The sequence below is a fragment of the Herpailurus yagouaroundi genome, unplaced genomic scaffold (genome assembly GCF_014898765.1).
Source record: "Herpailurus yagouaroundi ecotype Mexico unplaced genomic scaffold, PumYag 187, whole genome shotgun sequence".
Lineage (NCBI taxonomy): Eukaryota > Metazoa > Chordata > Mammalia > Carnivora > Felidae > Herpailurus > Herpailurus yagouaroundi.
Window position 1 is genome coordinate 32,178,924 of NW_024412418.1, and position 21,286 is coordinate 32,200,209.

The following is a 21,286-nucleotide window of genomic DNA, read 5'->3' on the forward strand; positions in this document are numbered from 1 at the left end:
TCCCTTCTGATGTGGCCTAGCCACTGACGAGCTATATGTTTTTAGTCAAAATATTTAACTACTCTGTTCCTCAGGTAATCTATCAAATGAAGGTATAATGAGTTAATTCACATAAAGTGCCTAGAATGGGATTTAATCATCAGTAAATGTTAGCAATCCTTCTTGTTCTCCTTTTCTCCTCCCTCCTTCCTTCCCAAGGATGAATGGTAAAGGTTCCCTGCCCCGAGGGGACAGCATGAGCCAGGCATGATGAGATAGTGGGATGCTGTGCATGCGGTCTGATGAGGCTGGCATACGAGTGTTTGTGGATGATTCTACTGGGGAAAGAGGCTGGAGAACCCCACTAGGTCCAAACCATGGAGGATCTTCCAAACAAAGGAATTTGGACGTGGGCAATGGAGAGCAAAATAGTCCATGTGTACTTCAGGAAGAGCATTTTGGCAGAGTAAGGAGAGACTGGGGAGGGTAGGGGGCACCAAGGAAGCTGCTGCAGCATTTTAGGCAAGAGCTAAGACCCAGACCATTTCTCTGACTCTTTCAGTGTGACAGAGGCTGAGGAAGAGACTTAATTCTCTTTCTGTGTGCCTGTGGGTTTCTTCCTGAAGGAACATTGGTTTGAGTGACAGTTTATCCCATGTGTGCATATGTGTCCTCTGTCTCTTTCTTCTGTGAAGATTTAACATTAATGGAATACTATTATCTAATGTACAGAGTGTCTTCGTAGTTTTCCAGTTGTCCCAGTGATGTCTTTGATGGCAATTTTTTACTTTAATCCAGGGCCCAACCCCGGATCATATATTGCATTTAGTTGTCCTATCTTTTTGCTTCCTTTAATCTGAGATAGCTTGTCTTTATCTTTTATGGCATTGATATTTTTTAAGAGTATAGGACAGTTGTTTTGTATAATGGCTCTGTTTGTTTTTTTCTGATTTTTCCTCATGATTGGATTTCACATAGGCACTTTGGGCAGGAATGCTAAATAAGTGATGTGTCTTTAATGCATTGCACAAAGAGACACCTGATGTCAGTTTATCCCATTATTAGCGATGCTGACTTAGATCGCTTGGGTAAGGTGGCATCCGCCTCATTTCTCTGCTACAAAGTTACCACTTCTCCCTTGTTAATTAAGAAGTAGTCTGTGTAGGGGCGCCTGGGTGGTGCAGTCTGTTAAGCGTCCGACTTCAGCCAGGTCACGATCTCGCGGTCCGTGAGTCCGAGCCCCGCGTCGGGCTCTGGGCTGATGGCTCAGAGCCTGGAGCCTGTTTCCGATTCTGTGTCTCCCTCTCTCTCTGCTCCTCCCCCGTTCATGCTCTGTCTCTCTCTGTCCCAAAAATAAATAAACGTTGAAAAAAAAAATTAAAAAAAAAAAAAAGAAGTAGTCTGTGAAGAGATACTTGGAAACTATGTAAATATTCCATTCCTCTTCAGATTTTTGCCCTGTAATTTTAACATCCATTCATGATTCTTGCCTGAATTAACTATTACTATTGCAAAATTATTTTCTTTCCCAATTATTCCTTTTACGTGTACTACTTTTGACATTGTACTCGAAGGAAGAGCTTTCCCTGCTCCATATTTATTTATTATTCAGGAAGTACTTATGAATTTTTATTGTGTTCGGTGAGTTATAATCTACTACTGTCATTATTCATTCTGATATTCAAATTCTCCCTGGTTTAGCCAGTGGAAAACCCTTCAGGAAAACCTGGCTCCTAGTATCCTTTTGACATCTCCCTGTCATTTTTTGATCACTTCCTTACTTCCTGGCACAAATAGATGTTCCAGGCTCAAATTGTTCTTTCCCTGTCCCAATCCTGGAAACAGCCACTTCTCCAGGAGTTCTGATTCTTTTTAGTCAAATAGTATTTAAAAGCCAAGATTGGTGTACCAAGTGAACTCACTGCTGCTGAGATGTCATTGCTTCTAGGAAATTTCATATTGGTTGAACTCAGTGCGTGTGAGTGTGTGTATAAAACTGTGAGTTCATACTGATACCTTTCATTTGAATCCAATGTCCACAGGGTTTCTCTTTGCTATGTTTTATTCCGTATTTGTATTTCCTTTATCAACAGTGAAAACTCTGGTTCCCAGCGACATTAACATATTTTCTCAGTAGCATGGTCCTACAATACATCCAAAATGCTTTCAGAATTGATACATGTGTTCTACTATAAAAAAAAAAAGAATCTATTAAGTAAAGTTAAAGATCTTTTTTACAGCTCTTTTTGTTTTTAAATAGAAGTTATTTAAAAACCTTTAAAAGTTACTAGGATTGGTTACTTTTTTCCTCTTGAGAACAGTTATATTATTCATTTGAAATAAGTTTTGCCTAGAGTCATACACTATTTACTCTTCTCTGTCTGGTTGCTTTTGTTCACCATTATTCTTGAAGATTTATCCATGTTGTGAATAGTAGTTTTCCCCCCATCGTTACAGAGTATTCTGAGTATACCACACTATCCATTCACTGATGATGAATATTTGGTTAATTTTATGTTTTTTATTTATTATGAATAAAACTGCTATGAATGTTCTTATGTTTGTCTTTGGATGGAAGGACATAATCGTTTGGGGTACGTGGGTGTCCTGGCATCTGAATCTGTATATCTGTCTTTATATCTGTATGTCTAGCTTCTTGGGAACGATTCTTTTCCCCATTCTAAAGGAATTCCTTTCTCCTCTAAGTTGTCCTGTGGATACCAGGTGTTCCTGCTTCCTGTGGCGACACCTAACAAAGTTACCATTTGGTAGATAATGCCAAGTCGTTTTTCAAAGCAGTTGTTGAATTTATGTTCCTATGAGCAGTGTAAACGATTTCCAGTTGTTAGACATCCTCACCACCACTTGGAATTGGCAGTCTTTTTAAATTTCAGCCTGTCTTGGCTACTAGGGCAAGGGTTAAATTGTTTTTGAGGAACACACTACAGGATGTTTGGCCTGAATCTATTAATGACATGTATTTGAGGTTGGTTGTTCAGCTCACGTGGTTTCATGCTGTTCTCAAGGGCTTAAGTAGCTTAATGGTGTGTCTTTTCTGAAATCTAGATGCATTGTTGTGTTAGGTGTTCTCAGTTTGTAAGGATCAGAGGTACTCCTAGGTTACTGTAATATTGTAAGGATGGATATAAGTGGAGAAAAGAGGTAAAGCAAATATCTCGTAAAAGAACAACTCGAAGGTCATTTAGAACATAACCCAGCTCAGAAACCTAGACCTTCTTGTGCCATCAGCAGTAGGATCAAGAAATCCATTCTAGTGACTTTTAGCTGCTCTTCTCTACTTTGATTGTTCCTGCTGTTCTGACTCTTCTGCCTATAACCGCTCCTTATATTAACGCCTCTTGTGTCTATTTCTTCCAGCTACTGCTCCAGCTACCAATCGGAGGACTCAGTCCCTACAAGCCCTTTCAGGCAGAATTTTCTCATTAGGCCACTTCGTAGGCTATGGCCAACCTATGCATTAACATACTTTCAGACAGGTATCCATCTGTAGTCCATCCATAGCAGTCAGGTGTGGCCACAGGAAGCAGGAGCATCTTGTATCAACGTGGCAACTTAGAGGAGAAGGGAATTCCCTTGGAATGGGGAAAACAAGCATTCTTAGGGTGTGCTAGTTTAATTGTGTATATTATTTTCTAATTACTGTGTACATTGTATTCTAATTCAGCAGACATTTCTTAAGCCCTCTCCTTTTCTCCCAATAGAATAACTCTGTTGAAAAAGGAAATGAACTGTTGTTCATTGTGAACCTATGCCAGTTCCTAATACTTATAGTTTCTTTTTATGTGTTCCCAAGTTATATATCTTCATATGTTGTGGACACATATCTGCAGAACAGAGTCCGGCTCAAAGCAAATTTTATTCTGTAGACAGGGGAGCATGAAAGAATTTGGGGATGTATGAGATCTATTTGGTTGTTACTATCCCATTTTAAAGATGAGGGAACTGAAATCCAGAGTGGCAAAGAGATTTGCCCAAGGCCACACAACCGGGAAGTGGCAGGAACCACTTCTGATTCCATAACTAGAGCTCTTTCTCCTATTCTACACTGACTGGGAAGACATGCCCCACCCCCTGTGCCCAAATTATTAATAGTAGAAAGGAGATTTGACAAAAGTAAACTTCAGCCAAAGCAAGTGGGAGGATTCAAGAGAAGATCTGGGAGGCTTCCTCAAGGCTGTGGGTTTGGAAGTGAGTCTTGTAAGGCTTGGTCAGGTTTATAATAGTATAGACAAGGGAGAATGGTGCAAATAAAGGCCCAGAAGTGGGGAAACAGATTTTCTAGGAACAGAGGAGCTACCTGTATTTCTGGGTTAGTGGGTTTATATATAGCAAACGAGAAAGAAATCAGGTATGGTAGGAAGTTAGGAGGCTTTGGGACTATGGCAACTTCCAAATTAAAAAAAAAATCAGATCATGACATGACAAAGAGAAGAAAGCTTGAAGTCATAAAAGAGTCTTAAAAGAGTCCAGGCTGTAGTGAAAAGGACTGAAGAAGGTGGAGCAGCTGGAGATCAAGATATAGATTTGAGAGTCTTTGAGAAGGCAGAACTAATAGGATGGAGACAGTAGGAGATAAAGAGAGAGTTGCCACTTGAGAGTTTGAGCCTTAGTGATGGGGGCCGTCTGGTGCCAGTATCAGAAGAGAGGCAGTATGTATTATGGTGAAGCTCACAGGCTTTGGATCAAGGCTGACTTGGGCGTACACCCCCCCCCCTCCCCCCCGACTTGGGACCAGTGATTTAACTCCTCTGAGTAAGTTTGCTGATCTGTTATTGAGTAGGGACACAGATTCCCACTTCCCAGAGTAGCTGTGAGGTTGTGAGGCTATGCAGGTAGAGTGAAATTCTGTGATGCCACATGCCTGGCATCCAGACACCTAACAAATTTTTGCTTTTCTCCCCAACCCAACCTCTGTTTGAGGAAGTAGCAGAACCTACTTGAAGCCTCTTCTTATGTGTAATCTGCACTTTGAAAAAAAGGAATTGGCTTTGGAGGGAAAATGGGTTCTTTGGAAACACAATCAATGGGACTTTGGTTTGAACGATTGAGCCCCTTTATTTTTGGCCTCCTTTGACATCTAAACTTCAGTAGGGAAAAAAAAAAAAAAAAAAAAGACGAAGCCCTCACAAAGGAGCCAGAAGTATCTTTGCAAGGCTAGGTCCTTCCAAAAACAAGCAACTGTGCTGCCTCTCTGCTGCCACGATGACCTCCATTTGGGGCTATTTCTGAGCCGAGGGGTAAAAATCCATTGGCTGACAGGACTGCAGTTTGCGTGTAAAACACGCACAGCCTCCCAGCCTGCTTTTTTAACAGGTTTGGAAATTCCCGTGGTCTCCTCAGAGTTCTACACACAGGACAACTGGGTTTGGGCGGAGTTGTAGCAAAGGCTGCACCGAGGTGCCCATTCCCTTCCGTTAACCCCCGCCGTGGGGAGGCTGCCTTTCTGGAGCTGCTCCCAACACGCTTCTCTGGGCCATGGTGCCTGCCAAAGACTCTCCCCGAGGCGCAGAGCCCAGGCTTCGAATCCCTCCTCCGAGTCCTTGGCAATGGCCCGCCTCCGCGCAACTGCCTCGTTGCCATAGCATCCGAGGGGCGCCCGGGCCCATTGGCACAGGGCGGGAACCAATCAGAAGGCCCCGCAGGCTGCTGTGCTCCTGGATGGTCCCTGGGCTGCCACCAACTGCTCCTAGGAAGATGAGGGTGGCTCCTGGCCAGTGGTGCGGAACTGGCCTAGATCCCACATACTCTTCTTGGGATCTTAGTGCTATTTACCCTGAGCCCTGGTCACACCCCATCTCCCCGCCCTGATATCCTCCTGTTCAGAGTTGAACTATCTGGTGGAGTTACCCGCAAGGTGATGGCTTCCACAGGGAGGGCAGGAGCAAAGCTTTGTTGCCACTGTACAGCCGTTTCCTCCAAGAGAAAACTCTGGAGCAGCTTCTTGATTGGTCCAGGGGTGGGCCTTCCTAGCCCCCGGAGGATGTTGTCTGGGCCTTGGAAGTCTAGGGCTGTCCCAGTTTAAGATCCCTTGCTAACTGGCATATGATTGCCAGCTATAAGGAACTGGAACTGGGTGGGCGGTTTATTTTCATCCTGTTTGCCAACAGGAAGGTTAAAACGGTTGGGAAGACAGAAAAGTGGAATTGGAAAGATCATAGAATCCTGCACCTTCCCTAGCAGTAAGATACTCGGCAAGTGACTGCACTCTCTGAACCCCAGTCGCCTCACTTGTAAAACGGTTGTAACAAAAGAACCTATGTGCTAGGTTTGGTATAAGTTTGAATGAGATAATACAGGCCAAGCAGTCAGGTGCCTGGCCATAAGCACTCAGTAAGGGACAGTCACCTGTGTTTAGAAATGGTAGAACAGTACTGACCAGAACTAGAGTACTTACATGTAGCATTTGGCAGATATTTTCACGTTAATGTAATTTTTGCTTATTCATTTAGTTATTCATTCATTTTAACTCATTAATACATTCAGCATATATTCTCTGGGCACCTACTCTCTGTATCATTCCAATTTTAGTATATGTGCTACCGAAGCAAGCACATATTCTCTGGGCATCTACTACCAGTCACTTCATCCCTGTCCAACTGTATTTAGTGGGAGCCAGCCCCCAGGGGAGTAGAGACTTTCTTCCCAAGAACTGATGGAGTCTAGCCTGGCAGGAGGCTCTCTGGAGGATCTTGGCACCACGGGGAGGCAGTTGGGAGTTTGGAAATTGTTTTCTGCACTCCTGCCTCCTGTGGCTGAGGTGCCTGAACAGAGCAGACCCCTTTCACGTTTGAGCAGCACTTAGTCATAACAGGTTTCCACAGCCACTTTGGTTCCCCTCACCTGTGTGGAGGTGTGCCCCCTTTGCCTGAAGTCCCCGATCAGCAACCCGGAACCTACTTTCTCTGTAGCGGGACTCCGTCTCCCGGGGCTGACCTCCTTTGCTGCTCTACTGCACTTTGCCATGCTGGAGTTCCTGAAACAATTCTACTCTACTTTTCATGCTCCTGTCACCTGTACACTGTGCTCCTGTAGTGCTGTTCCCTTCCTGCCTCACTGTGCATCTCAGTGCTTGTCTCCAGTTGGACCGGGGTGACCACACCCCTACTCATTTGTCTTGAGATCACCTAACTCCTCTGGGCCCCTCATCTTTTTACCCGTTCCCCCCTCCAGCTTCACGCCCTGTATACTTGGGCTGTGTGACAGAGACGTTACTGGGGAGGCACTCTGCTGGATGTCTGAGCAACAGAGGTGCTTAACACACACACACTTCATAAATAGACATCTCATATGTGATAAGGCCGTGATGCATAGTGCTGTGGGGGTAGGTAGGGTGGAGCAGCCTTGAGACTCAGGGAAGTCTTTACCAGGAGGTGATGTTTGGGCAGTCTTAAAGGATTTAGCTAGGTAGACAGTGGGAGAGAGGAGATTCAAGTCAAGGAAAAAAGCACACATAAAAGCCTGAAATTGCCTCATATTCTTAGACAAAATGTACTGTAGTGTGAATGGGAAAAAAAAGGAATATGTTATTTGGGGTTGAGGGTTCATGAGTAGCAGAGAGAAGTGAGGCCAGAGAGCTAAACAGGGGACTACTCATTGTGGGCTTGCAAGCCACTGCTGGGAGCTTGTGAAGGGCTTTATATAGAGGCATGACATTCAGATTCATATGTAAGAAAGGTGAGACAAATGGCTGTGAGGCGATGGAGTGTCTCATTTGTCCTCCGGCAGTTTTGTGAGGCAGACGGGTTGACGCTATTATCTACCTGTTACACCTGAGAACACCGAGGCCTGAGCAGTTAAACATCTTGCCAAAGGTCTCAGGGCCAAAAAGGAGAGGACCTAGGACTCACCTGGCTTCCTGGCTCTGAACCTCTTCCTCCTGGGCATGCTGCCATTGTTAACAGAGTCTTCTAGAAAGCTGCCTGCAGCTGGGTGGTTGGGTATATGCTGACAGGAGCAATATGAAGCAAATGGTCATTGATACAATCTTGTTGAAGGAGTGTAGCGCTGGGATTTTGTGGCCTGTGGTGTTCGGTCTCCTGACCTCTATGCCATTGCACGTACAGCAAGAAGCAGTGGGGAGCTTTGAGTTTCAAGCTCTACGTTGCCTTGACAAAATCCATTCATCAGTGTCTCGCTCATTAATTCAGAGCAGCATCTGCTACCTGATACTGGCATTTGTCACTGGCTTGTTTCTGGAAGCCCCTGGTCCTCCAGGTTGGTCAGCTCTGCAGCCCGCAGCCCCAGGGTGAGCCCTGGCAGTCAGAGGCAGCCCCTTTCTCTGTATGCATTTTGTAAAATGAAATAGCTTTATTTTTTTTAAACAAAAGTAACATTTAGCAGTACAGAACATAAGCTTGGAGACCAGGCAGTCCTGGGTTTTAGTTCTGCCACTGCCACCTAGCTAGCTATGATAGTTATTTAATGTGTATGGGCCTCAGTGTTCTTGTCTCTAAGATAAGCACAGTCAAGCTTCCCTGAAGGGACTGTTGTGGTGATTAAGATGAGGTTACATTTGCAGAGTGCCTTGGCATGACGCTTGGCTTTTTAAAAAAAAATTTTTTTTTAATGTTTTTATTTATTTTTGAGACAGAGAGAGACAGAGCATAAGCAGGGGAGGGGCAGAGAGAGAGGGAGACACAATCCGAAGCAGGCTCCAGGCTCTGAGCTGTCAGCACAGAGCCCTACGCGGGGCTCGAACTCACGAACGGTGAGATCATGACCTGAGCTGAAGTCGGACGCTTAACCGACTGAGCCACCCAGGCGCCCCAGGTGCTTGGCTTTTGTATATCCTCAGTATATGGTGACTTTAATTCCTGCACTTGTTGCTCCCCCCACCGCGACTACTACCATCACAGTTAAAGACTATTTGAGAAACAGAGAATAGGAGTAACTGTCTTATAACCCTACCATCACAATGCAGCTACCATTATTATTTAGGTATTATGTCCTTTAAATCCTTTTCCCCCACAACTTCAGAAGATACCAGATTTTATAACATATTTATTTTATAGCCATATTTATTTATTATTTTCACCTCTGTAGTAGGAGCTGCATTATGTTTATTTTCTATATTTTTAATAATTGTTTTCTGATTGTAAGATTACCGTATAAAATTCAGACAGCGTAGAAAAAGCAAAAGGAAAAACCATAGGAATGAGTGCATACCTCATTCCTGGCCCTGAGGCTATCACTGTTAACTTTTGATGTAGTTTCTTTCAGTCTTTCACTCACATTTTATTGTAGAGTTGAGACACAATTTTTGTGTAATTTTGTGTAATTTTTCAGTTCATAGGATATCATGAGCATGTTTCTTTACTGTAAGCATTATTTTTCAAAGCTGCATAGTAGTCCATCAGAGGGCTCCACCATAATTTACATAAGCATTCCCCTATTGTTAGACACGTAAGTTTTTCCCAATTCTTCAATCTAAGCAGCTTCCTATGGCAGAACCTAGGCACCCAGCCTCAGTGTAACCAGAAAGCATATAATGAACTTGTGCTGTATGTATGGCCCTGGGCGACACATGGTGGAACCCCTCAGCTAGACACTGAGCCTGCCCCCAAGGGAGCTCAGAGACTAGACACCTGGAAATACTGGGATGAAATATGCAGGTGGTTCTTTGCCAGATACTATCAGGGAGTCCACGTAAGAGCAGGTATCTCTGTTTCCTGTGGAAGCTGTGATCTGGAACACACAGCTTTTACAAAGACAAAAGTCTCAGAAACTTTGCTGACCTTTCTCACCTACCAGTGTGTTATTAGGCCTCCAACGCTCAAATGCCTTTTCATCCTGTTACCTTGACTGTCAGGGGCCTGTGCTAATGACCTTTGAATATCACTTCCAAGTGGTTTTCACTGGGAAGGGGTGAGAAGCTACAGCATCAAGAAAGGAACTTGCCTGAAGCTCCGAAGAATCAGAGATGCTCCAGTCCTTGTTTCAATGCACACTTGCTCTGGCACCCACGGCAAATTGTTTCCTCTTCCCAAGCCTGTGTTTTCTCCTTGCAACATGGCGAGATTGGACTAGATGATCTCCAGGGCCCTTCCAGCATTGACATTCCATGGGGACCTGAAGCCTTCCTCTTGGTAGGAACTGAAGTGAGCATCCTGATAAAGGTCACAAGATCCTTCTCCGGAGTCCAGAGTTTCTTTTAATTAGTACCTGGGGAACCACTTATGCTTTTATATTCCCGCTTACTTCCTTCTGGTAGCAGTTGGGACATGTGGAGACTGAAGGGCAAGAAGCGCTGCTCACTTGGTGAAAACACTAGATTCTGAACCCCAAATGATTCTTTGTTCTTTTATGTACTGGGTATTTTTTCTTTTATGTGCTTGGTTTTTGCATTCACTCTCTCATTTGGCAGATATTAACTGAGTCCCAGACCCAGACAGTTAACCGAGACTCAGCCCTGTTCTCAAAATGCATGCAGTCTAGCGAAGAGACAGAAAAAAATGTAAAAGGCAACAAGAGAATTGCTACAGTGGGGTACATACAAGTTGCATAAGGAAAGGAGTGTTGAGTTGGCCTAGAAGCAAAGGAGTCTCAGTGGACACGTTGAGACTTTAAAGGATGAGTGGAAGTTTTCTAGGTAGAAGTCGAGGAGAGGGCATTCCAGACAGAAGAACCACACGTGCAAAGGCCAGGAGGTGTGAGAGTACATGTCATGTTCTTTGTGGGGCTAGGGGGTGAAAGGGACAAATAGCAGATGAGAAGAAGTCAAACATCTTTCCTTGAACAAGGAATTTTCTTTCTCTAATATAACTTATTTTTTTCTTTTTACAGGTCTCTTGTGGCTCAGAGCATAATCTGGCAGTGATTGGTAAGTAATGAGTAGCCTGCTAACTGTGATCTGAAAGTCCTGTGGCAGAGTTGGAGAAGACTTTCAGTTAACCCAAGGCCAGGGTGTGTGTGTGTGTGTGTGTGTGTGTGTGCACGTATGTTGGGGGACATGCTGGGAAATGGAAGTCTTTGGTTGACCAAGGCTTTACTAGAAGCCCCTTTTCTTTTCTTTTTAAAAATGTTTACTTCTTTTGAGAGAGAGAGAGAGAGAGAGAGAGAGAGAATGAGTGGGGGAGAAGGAGAGAGGGAATCCCAAGCAGACTCTGTGCTGTTAGCACAGAGCCTGACATGGGGCTAGAAGCCCCTTTTCTAAAAATTTCTATCCATATCATTGAGCGTCTTTTTAAGGTCCCTGAGCTGGCTCCCCTCCCCCAGGGAGTGGCATTTCAGGATATTAAAGATTTTATACACTATGAGGACAGCATGTGTAGAAAGCCAGACATGAAAGAGGAAGAAGATTGGGCTGCTCTTGTTTCTTTGAATAAATCCCTTACTCCAAGTACTTTCCTCTTTCTTTGGAGATATAGGGCTCTGCTCACTGCCCTAACTGCCTTGTATTTCGTGGCACTCAGGTACTCCCAGATGAAGCCAAGCTTCTGATTAATTGAGGTTTCCTCTTAATTGACTCTGGATAACCAGGGTTCACTGTTTTTATAATTAGGCCTATGAGTAATTCCTTTAAGAAGCTTTCTCATTACTTCTATAGGTAGACTAGTCTCATCTCACAGAGCATTAAAGAGACACCAGTGTGGGGCCCGACTGCCTGAGTTCAATACAGGCTTCCACTTCCTAGCTGTGTGAACTTGGACAAGGCACTTAACCCCTCTATGGGAGGACAGTAGCGCGTACCTCCTAGGGTTTGTTGTGAGGGTTCCAGGAGTTAATATATATAAAGCACATAGAATAGTGCTTGGCTCCTAGTAAGGGTTTTGGCAGTGTTCACTGTTACTATCTGATATTTTTTGTAATTGCCCTCCTCTGGGCTCTAGCTCTCCATCTGTAAAATGGAGGGGTTAAAACAGAAAATCAAGGTTCCCTCCTGCTCTGATATTTTCGGATCCCATTACAAACCCATCACTGCTAGCCTTCTGTTGGTGATTTCTGTTTCTGGCTACTTCTCTCCCAGCCTCTGACTCGGCTTCTGAAGGGCAAGGCCCCTGCATTTTCCTTTTGTTTTCTGCCTGTTTGCAGTACCCAGAGCAGTGCCTGGTACCCGGCAGAGACTCGGGCTCTGTTTTCTGAATTGAGCTGAGACTGGCTCAGCCGCCTGCAGTGGCAGCAGTTTGAAGCACTACTTTGTAGGCCCAAACGTGATGTGCAAGGAGGCAGAACCAAGGACAGCTGAGGAGGTAGGCTGCCAGCCAGCAGAGGGGGGTGGGGAGTAAACTGGGCTGGAGTCAGAGAAGGAGCGAGAAAATGTAACAGCAAACCTGCATGCTTCGCAGCAGCACCACATACTCTATTCCGGAACTGCTCCAGCCTGGGTGTAATTAAGACAAGCTACTCGGAGAATCAGAGGTGGTGCCTAGGATGCTGCTGCTGCTGTTGTCACTGCACTGGGGGAGATGTTGGCTCCCTCTGGGACCAGCACAAACAAGAAGATTGTAGGCAATCTAACTATGAGAAAGAACACAATCCAGATGAAGGCGGGGCCAGAGCTCGCAGGGCGGCTGGCTGAGCTGAGAGAGGCAGCCTGGGGCTGTAGAAAGAGCATAGACTCCGGGCAGATAGCCTTGCTTCACACTGGTTGCATCTCTTTGTGAGCCCCCGTTTCCCCCCCTCATTTGTGTAATGGGGATAATTCCCATTTTGCAGGATTGCTGTGGGGATTGGTGCATGTGAGGTACCTGGTCTATAGTGGGTATGAGAGAAATGTGTATGTGTGGATAATTCTGTTGGTTTCTCATTTCTCTTGGTCTGGGTGGGGAGAGGGGAGAATGGCTTGTTAGTGTAACCGTGCTAGTGAAGTAATTGTTACTTGGAAGAGAGGAATGATAACATTCTAGAAAGGTGTCCAGCGTTACCCAGGTGAGGAGAACATCAGAGGCAGAGGAGAGCAGGTGTGCTGGTGAGCTCTTGGGGGGTAGACCTGTATTTTTCTGTTTTGTCCTCAGTGCCCTGGTCCTGGCTCACAGTCTGTTAAATGAATGGTTGCAGAATCAGAAAAGGTGGGCCCAGTCACAGGGCTCTGGGCATATTTACCTGCCTGTGTGTGAGCTGGGAGCAGAGGCTCCCCACTGGAAGAATTGGGCCTTCCGTGGGTGCCCTGCAGGGCTCAGGCTGTGCTGTAGGAAGTGACAAGAAGTGCCTGTTAGCCTTGGCAGAAGGCCAGAAAAGAGGGAGACAAGCTGGAGGAGGAGAGTTCCTATGGGCTTAAAGCCTGGTTCTCACAGCCAGCTCCTCCCCTCAGCCCTTCTGCCATTGCCGACTTTAGATGGATTTCTCTGCCTTCAGTCTCATTCCCTGAGATCTGGGCTCTCTGCGCCTGGTGCTAAGTCTCCCATGTGATAGGCACAAAACAGTTATAGAATAGACTGGAACAGAGTATAAGGAAGCCAACCTTGCCCCAAGTGTAGAAACAGCTTTGATGTGTAGTGAATGTGCAATAGACAGACCAGAAGAAGAGGTGAAATAGAGCCTGATGGAAGGACATGACTCAGGATCTGCTCTTAGAATGGACACTCCACAAAGTATATTTGTTGTACCCATTTTATAGAGGATAAACAGGTTGTCCAGGGACAAGTAGCAATAAATAGTAGAGCTGTCTGCTTGTCTTCCAAGACTGCTCTTTTGACTCTCATATCCTAGGACCTGATGCATTATGGGTGGTGGTTAAGAAGAGCACAGACACCAGGGCCAGATCGCTTGGACTCAAATTCTGGCTCCTACACCTATGAGCCATGTAACCTTCTATAAGTGGCTTAACCCCTCGGTGCCTTGATTGCCTCATTTGATATGCCTTGATGTGCCTTGATCGCCTCATATAATATTATTGGCCTCATAAGGTTGTTATGTAGAGTGCTAACAGTGCCCGGCACAAAAGTAGAAGCTCAATAAATGTGAGCTGGTATTATTACCATAATCATTGTCATCGTCATATATTAAGACTTCAAGGAAGGAAGTAATTGTAAGATGGGTATAAGGAGGCCTGAGGCTCAGGATGGGAACCTCAAAAGCTAGAGAGGGAAGCATCTTCCTCACCCTTCAGGGACCAATGCAGGATCTCACCATACCTGCAGAAGGGATTTGTAAATTGGAGCCTGGGGACCCCAATCTGGGGGGTCTGGAAATCCCAACAGCCCTAGAAACAGTGCTAGCCCAGATTTGTTCCAGATCAGGATTCTGCTATCTGCTGCCCCAGACGGGGATTCAGAACCTGCCATGTTCCAGCCTGAAGCAAACCCCGCAGCAGCCACATTTCCGCTTTCTTAGGGAATCAAAATAATTCCACTCTGCTACTTCATTTGCTTCCAGGTTTCTTTTTTCCCCTTCTTCTGCAGTTTGGTTTGGTTCTTTCCTTTGTTTTCCAATGAGGCTTCTCTTGACATATTCTGTGTTTGCCACCAGGTATCACCATGGCTAGACAGGATGGTGAAGTGGTGTGAGTTCCTGCTTTAGAAAAAGGAAGCCAGGGATCGAGAATCTCAGGTGACAATCAGGAAAGAGAGAGCTGAGGCCATTGGCCACAGCTGGTGTGGCCACTTCTAACCGTGTGCCTTGCCCAGTCAGTCCACCTCAGTGAGTCTGATTCCTCATCTGTAAAATCTACCTACCCCTAAAATTGTTCTTCCAAATGGCATAGGTATGTCAGGTGGCTGCTTAGTGCCTGCCACATAACAGGTGCTCAGCAGGTGCTCGCTCGTTTGGCAGGTTCACTAGTCCTTCCTTCCTTCCCACCTAGGATTTCCCTCCATATCTGACAGAGCTGGCTGGCTGGCTCCCATTCGTGGGCCTAGACTGAGGTCAGCAGGAGTGACATGAGGGCATTTGACCACCACTTGCCCAGAAAGATCCCTGCCTACAGAGGCTGGCTCCCAGGCCAGCTCTGTCTTTGGGGCCCTCACCTCTATGTCTGGCTGAATTGGCTCCAGCTGTTTTGCTTCCCCTAGGAGCAGCTTATTTTGGCTTGAATGGGCAATTTGTTTGCCTTCTCTCCTGATGTGCAGTTGTTCAGCCTTCCCTTCCTGCAGAGAAAAAAGAGCTGACTGCATTTCCTCTCTCCCCGCTCCACACAGACCTTTGGAAAATATTTTTTTTATTATTGGTGGCCTTCTCCTGGAGCATTCAGGCCTGCCAGACAGGCATTGTTAAAGGGTTAGATATTTGGCAGGAAAGTGTCGTGTCTCCTCCTCCTCCTCCTCCTCCTCCTCCAAGCAAAGCCAGATCTTCTACCAAATTGGAGCTATAATCTATGTAAGGATCTTTTATTCTCTTCATTTCACTGATAATTTCCAATTATTGAACCTTTGTATCTTTGTAATATGTGTGGCACAGTGTCTGACCTTGGCTTGAAACCCATGAAGCAGGGTCATGTAAGAATTTAATAGAACTAAATCTTTTTTGACACTAGCTCTTCTCTGAGAGGCAATACCTCCAAGCCCGAGGGTACTGCAGAGACCTTAGAGGCAAGTAAAAGCCTGTATGGTCCTATGCACAGTGTGATTGGCAAAGCAGAAGTGCTTTATATTATCTCATTTAATCCTAATGCCAAATGGATGAGTTGGCACTACTGTTAACCCCATTTTCTAGATGCAGGAAGGGGAAGCGTAGGCTGAGCAGTTTGTTGGGAGGAATCTGCATGTCAGGTCTTTAACCAGGGCTTCTAACTTCAGAGCCTGTGGTCCACTACCTAATGCTGCTTTCCTGCAGACCAGTGACAGTCCAGCCTATTTTTAAGGCCACCAGATAAGATGATGTCATCTCTTCATTTCAGTATTTAGTTTCCCTTCATGTTAGCAGTAACTTCTTCTGCCTTCCAGACTAAATGCCTTCTTCAGGGGCGCCTGGGTGGCTTGGTCGGTTAAGCGTCCGACTTCGGCTCAGGTCATGATCTCACAGTCCGTGGGTTCGAGCCCTGCGTCGGGCTGTGTGCTGACAGCTCAGAGCCTGGAGCCTGTTTCAGATTCTGTGTCTCCCTCTCTCTGTGACCCTCCCCCGTTCATGCTCTGTCTCTCTCTGTCTCAAAAATAAATAAACGTTAAAAAAAAAAAATTTAAATGTCTTCTTCAGATCCAGCAGTTCTCTGTATAAGAACCAGAGAGAATTGTGAAGTTGATGACATTGTTTTGGAAAACCACCCCTTTTAGGATTCTTCTTCCCCTTCTCATTGTCCCGTACCTCTTAAAAAAATTACTTCACTTATTTAATTTTTGAATAATTAATACATGTACATGATTCAAACTTAAAAGGCATAAAAAGATTTAAAATGAAAAACTTCCCTCCTACCCTGTCCCCCATTTGTCCAACACCCCAAAATCCTTCTACCACATGTGCAGTTAATGCCTATTATTAGTTTCTTCTGTATTTTTCTGGTTCCTTTTTGGATATATTAGGTAAATGCTAAGATATCTTTTTATCTCCCCTTTTACATAAACGGCAGTATATTATACACACTTATTAGTGTCTTATTTTTTCTTTCAACAGTTTATCTGGGAAGTCTTTACATATCAGTATAAAGCCTTCCTACTTTGTTATTACAGGTACATAATATTCCAGTATACCTATACACCATGATTCATTCAACCCTTGCCCTATTGATGGGCATGTAGATCATCTCCAGTCTTTTTGTTATTCTAAGTAATAATGTAGTGAGTAACCTTGTGTGTGTGTGTGTATATGTGTATGTGTATGTGTATATATATATATATATATATATATATATATTATTTCATATGTGAGATGTTGAAGTATAAATATAGATTATTGTATCAAAGAGTAAGTATATCTATTTTGCAAGATAGGAACTACCTTCATAGGAATTATACCATTTTTCACTCCCACTAGCACTATATGAGTACCTGTTTCTGCAGCCCCCCTAATAGTATGTTAAGAAACTTCGGGATTGGGGTACCTGGGTAACTCAGTCAGTTAAGCCGACTTTTGACTTCAGCTCAGGTCATGATCTCATGGTTCCTGAGATCAAACCCAATGTTGGGCTCTCCGCTGACAGTGTGGAGCCTGCTTGGGATTCTCTCTCTCTCCCTCTTTCTCTGCCCCTCCCCTGCTTACGCTCGCCCCCCCCCCCAAAATAAATAAAAATACAAAAAAAAAAAAAAAGAAAGAAACGTCAGGATTTTTGCCAATCTGATAAGTGAAAAACTACTGAAGGTGGTTTTTGTCTTTTTTTACTTTTTAAATTGAAGTACAGTAAAGTGTACATATCTTAAAATTTCAGTTTGGTGAGTTTTTCATATGTGTATACCTAGGAAACCACCACCCAGTACAAAACACAGAACATTTCCAGCACCCCAGAAAGTATCCCTTCTTTATATCCCACCCCGAGAGTTAACTACTATTACAACTCCTGACTCTAGAAATGAGTTTTGCCTGTGGTTGAACTTCACATTAATGGTGTTATGCACTGTGTACTCTTTTGTGTCCAGCCTCTTTGCCCAACACATTGTGTCTTCTATCTTGTCATTCTTTTTTATTGGTAATAGTCCACTGTATGAACACGCCACAACTTGATCCATTTAACTGTTGAAGATTTGGGTTGCTTCCAGTTTGAGGATTGTGAATAAGGCTGCAATGAACATTCTTACACACGTCTTTTGGTGAACATGCACATTGATTTCTCTTGAGTACGTAACTGAGAGTAGGATTTTTGGATCCTATCTTTAGCATTAGTAGATAACTTCTCAACAGTTTTCCATAGTAGTAGTGCCCATTATATATTGCCCATCAGTAACATATGGGAGTTCCAACTGCCATCTCCTTGCCAGGTATTTTCAGTCTTATTGATTTAGGCCATTCTGCTAAGTGTGTAGTGTGGAACCTCACTGTCATTATAATTTGCATTTCTCTGATAACCAGTGATGCGTAGCAATATTTCATATGCTTATAGGCCATTTGGGTAGCTTCTTGTGTTAAGTGCAAAAACTTAACTGCAAACACTTTAAAGTGGATTTTGCCTATGTTTTTCTTACTGATTTGTAGGCATCCTTTATCTTTCAGATTCAAGACCTTTGTTGGAGATAGATATATATATATAGATATAGATATAGATATATATATATATTGAACATCTTTTCCCAGTCAGTGGCTTGCTCTTTTGCTTTCTTAATGGTGTCTTTTGATGCATAGATATCCTTAATTGTAATGAAGTCCAGCTTATCAGTCTTTTATTTAGTGGTTTGAGGTATTTTGGGGGAGCCTGGGTGGCTCAGTCAGTTAAGTGACCAACTTAGGCTCAGGTCATGATCTCGTGGCTTGTGAGTTCGAGACCCGCATTGGGCTCTGGGCTAACAGCTCAGAGCCTGGAGCCTGCTTCAGATTCTGTGTCTCCCTCTCTCCCCCTCCCCCACTCATGCTCTGTCCATCTGTCTGTCTGTCTGTCTCTCTCTCTCTCTCAAAAATAAATAAACATTAAAAAAATTAAAACGTTTTTGTCTACTCCAAGGTCATGAAATGAAAATATTCTCTTTCTGTTCATCTTGAAACTTTATTATTTTGCGTTTTACATTTAGGCTTAAAATCCATTTCGAATTAGTTAAAACACACACACACACACACACACACACACACACACTGCTCCAAAACCATTTATTGAAGTTTGCCCTTTCCCCATTGAAATTTAGAGGCTCCTTTGTTGTAAATCAAGAAACTGTCTATATGTGTAAATTTGTTTTTGGACTCCTCTTTCATTAGTCTATTTTTCTATATGTGTGCTAGTACCATACCACCTTGACTGCAGCTTTATAATAAATTCTAATATCTGGTATTGTTAAGTCTTCCAACTCTGTTCTTCTTTAAGATGATTGTGACCTCTCTAATCCCTCTAGTTTTGGATATCATGAATGAGGATTGAGCACCTTTTTGAAAGTTAGGAGCTATTTGTATTTTCTTCTTTTTTAAAAAAAATGTTATTCATTTATTTTTAATGTTTATTCATTTTTGAGAGAGAGAGAGACAGAGTGCAAGTGGGAAAGGGGCAGAGAGAGAGGGAGACACAGAATCGAAAGCAGGCTCCAGGCTCCAAGCTGTCAGCACAGACCCTGACGCAGGGCTCAAACCCATGAACGGCAACATCATGACCGGAGCGAAGTTGGACACTTAACTGACTGAGCCACCAGGTGCCCCTGTATTTTCTTCTTTATGAAGGGTTTCTCCATACCTGTATTAGTTTTTATTGCTACTATAACAGATTACCAGAAAACTAGTGGCTTAAAACAACACAAATGTATTGTCACAGGGTTTGTGGTCAGAAGTCTGAAATGGGTCTCATGGGGCTAAAATCAGGGTGTGAACAGGCTGTATTATCTTCTGGAGTATAGAGGGAGTGTTTTCTTCCCTCTTCCAGCTTCTGGAGGCTGTCTGCATTTCTTGACTGTGGCCCCCTGCCATCTCAAAGCCAGCAGTGGCTGGTTGAATCTTTCTTGTATCACATCATATCACTGACTTTTCTGCCACTCTCTTCCACATTTAAAAATCCTCTTGATTCCATTAGGCCCCCTCTCCTGCCCTGGATAATCCAGCATAATCTCCCTACCTTGAGGTCAGCTAATTAGCACATTTAATTTCATCTGCTACCTCAGTTCTCCTTTGACATGTAACACTCACAAGGCTCCAGGAATTAGGACTTTGGGAGGACATTGTACTGCCTGTGCTTCAGGGTCCTTTGCCCTTTTTTTCCAGTTAGATTGTTGGTCTTTTTATAATAAATTTCTAGGACTTTTTATGTACTACAGAGGTTAGGCCTTTGGGGGTTCAGACTGCAAATATATTTTCTTAGCTTCTTTTTTGTTTCTGCTTTGGTATTTTTGTTTTTTCTGTGTTGTTTTTGCCATGCAACTTTTTCTTTCTCTGTAGCTGACATTTATCAATCTTTTCCTATTTGGCTTCTGGATTCTGAGCTAGAGAAGCCCTCTGCACTCTAGAGTATAAAGGAACTTCTCATATTCTACTCTAGTACTTTAAAAAAATATATATATTTTTTAATGTTTTATTTATTCTTGAGAGAGACAGAGACAGAGCATGAGTGAGGGAGGGGCAGAGCGAGAGAGGGACATGGAATCCGAAGCAGACTGCAGACTCTGAGCTGTCAGCGCGGAGCCTGACACGGGGCTTGAACTCACAAGCCATGAGATCATGACCTGAACCGAAGTCAGATGCTTAACTGACTGAGCCACCCAGGCGCCCCCCCCCAAATTTTTTTTAATGTTTATTTATTTTTGAGAGAGAGACAGAGTGTGGGCACGGGAGGGGCAGAGAGAGAGGGAGACATAGAATCCGAAGCAGGCTCCAAGCTCCAAGCTATCAGCACAGAGCCTGATGCAGGGCCTGAACCCATGAACCGTGAGATTGTGACCTGAGTTGAAGTCAGACACTCAACCGACTGAGCCAGCCAGGCACCTGATTCTAGTACTTTTTATGTTTGTTTGTTTGTTTGTTTGTTTGTTTGTTTTAACTTGTAGGTCTTTGATCCATTTGGAATTTATCTTGGTACACAATGTCAAGTGTGGATTCAACTTCATTATTTTTCCAGATGGCTACCCAATAGTGTCTCGACACTACTTATTGAATTCCCTTTCTTTGGCTGCCTTCCTGGGTCCCATTGCTCCCAGAGTAACCCTAAGGCCTAAAGAGAGGCAGTGACTTACCTGAGATTGCCAGCTAGACAGTGGTAAAGCTGGGGCTAGATCTTGGGTCTAGCTCATGCTGCTCAATCTGAAGCTGGTAGCTGGTTCTCAAGGTGCTTGCTTAGATGGCTGTGACCTCCTGGGCTGTTTGCTGAGGCAGAGCAGCCCCCTGGTTCCATGGTTTGTCAGCACATGTCCTAGGTTGTGCTTCCCTCAGCTCCGGAGTGAGGTATAGTTATTGCCACTCTCACACCTGGCTGCTCCAAGCCCTGCATTTTCTTCTTTACCAGGCCAGAAATGTGATAAGACTTTTGGCATTCAAGAGAGATGTTTCACCGTTAGTACAGAGAAGTTTTTACAGACCGTTGATTATTGTTTAAATTACATTTCTGTTCAGTCATTTGTTTTCCAAGGCATGGCCTCACATCACAAGGTGTGCTTTTTAGCTTTCAATAAAGTTGGTTTTTTCGCTATTAATCCTAAAGAGGCAGAGTTTGTATCAGTCCACAGGAGTCAGTCTATAGGAGACCACAGGTGAGGGTGCCAGGCTGTCAAAGAGGCTCACATACTTGCTAAATTACTCGATCTCTCATGCCAGCCTTTTTTGGGCACAAGAATGATTGCCACATTTTAGCACAATGCTCTAGTCC

At 44.0% G+C, this 21,286-nt stretch overlaps 1 protein-coding gene across 1 annotated transcript in view; it reads left to right on the plus strand.

The window, feature by feature from the left end:
• SERGEF (secretion regulating guanine nucleotide exchange factor) overlaps positions 1–21,286 on the plus strand; it is a 237,256-nt gene that overhangs the window by 135,501 nt on the left and 80,469 nt on the right. The window contains 1 exon segment of the mRNA XM_040495690.1: positions 10,783–10,819. Within this exon segment, the coding sequence (XP_040351624.1) occupies positions 10,783–10,819 (37 nt within the window).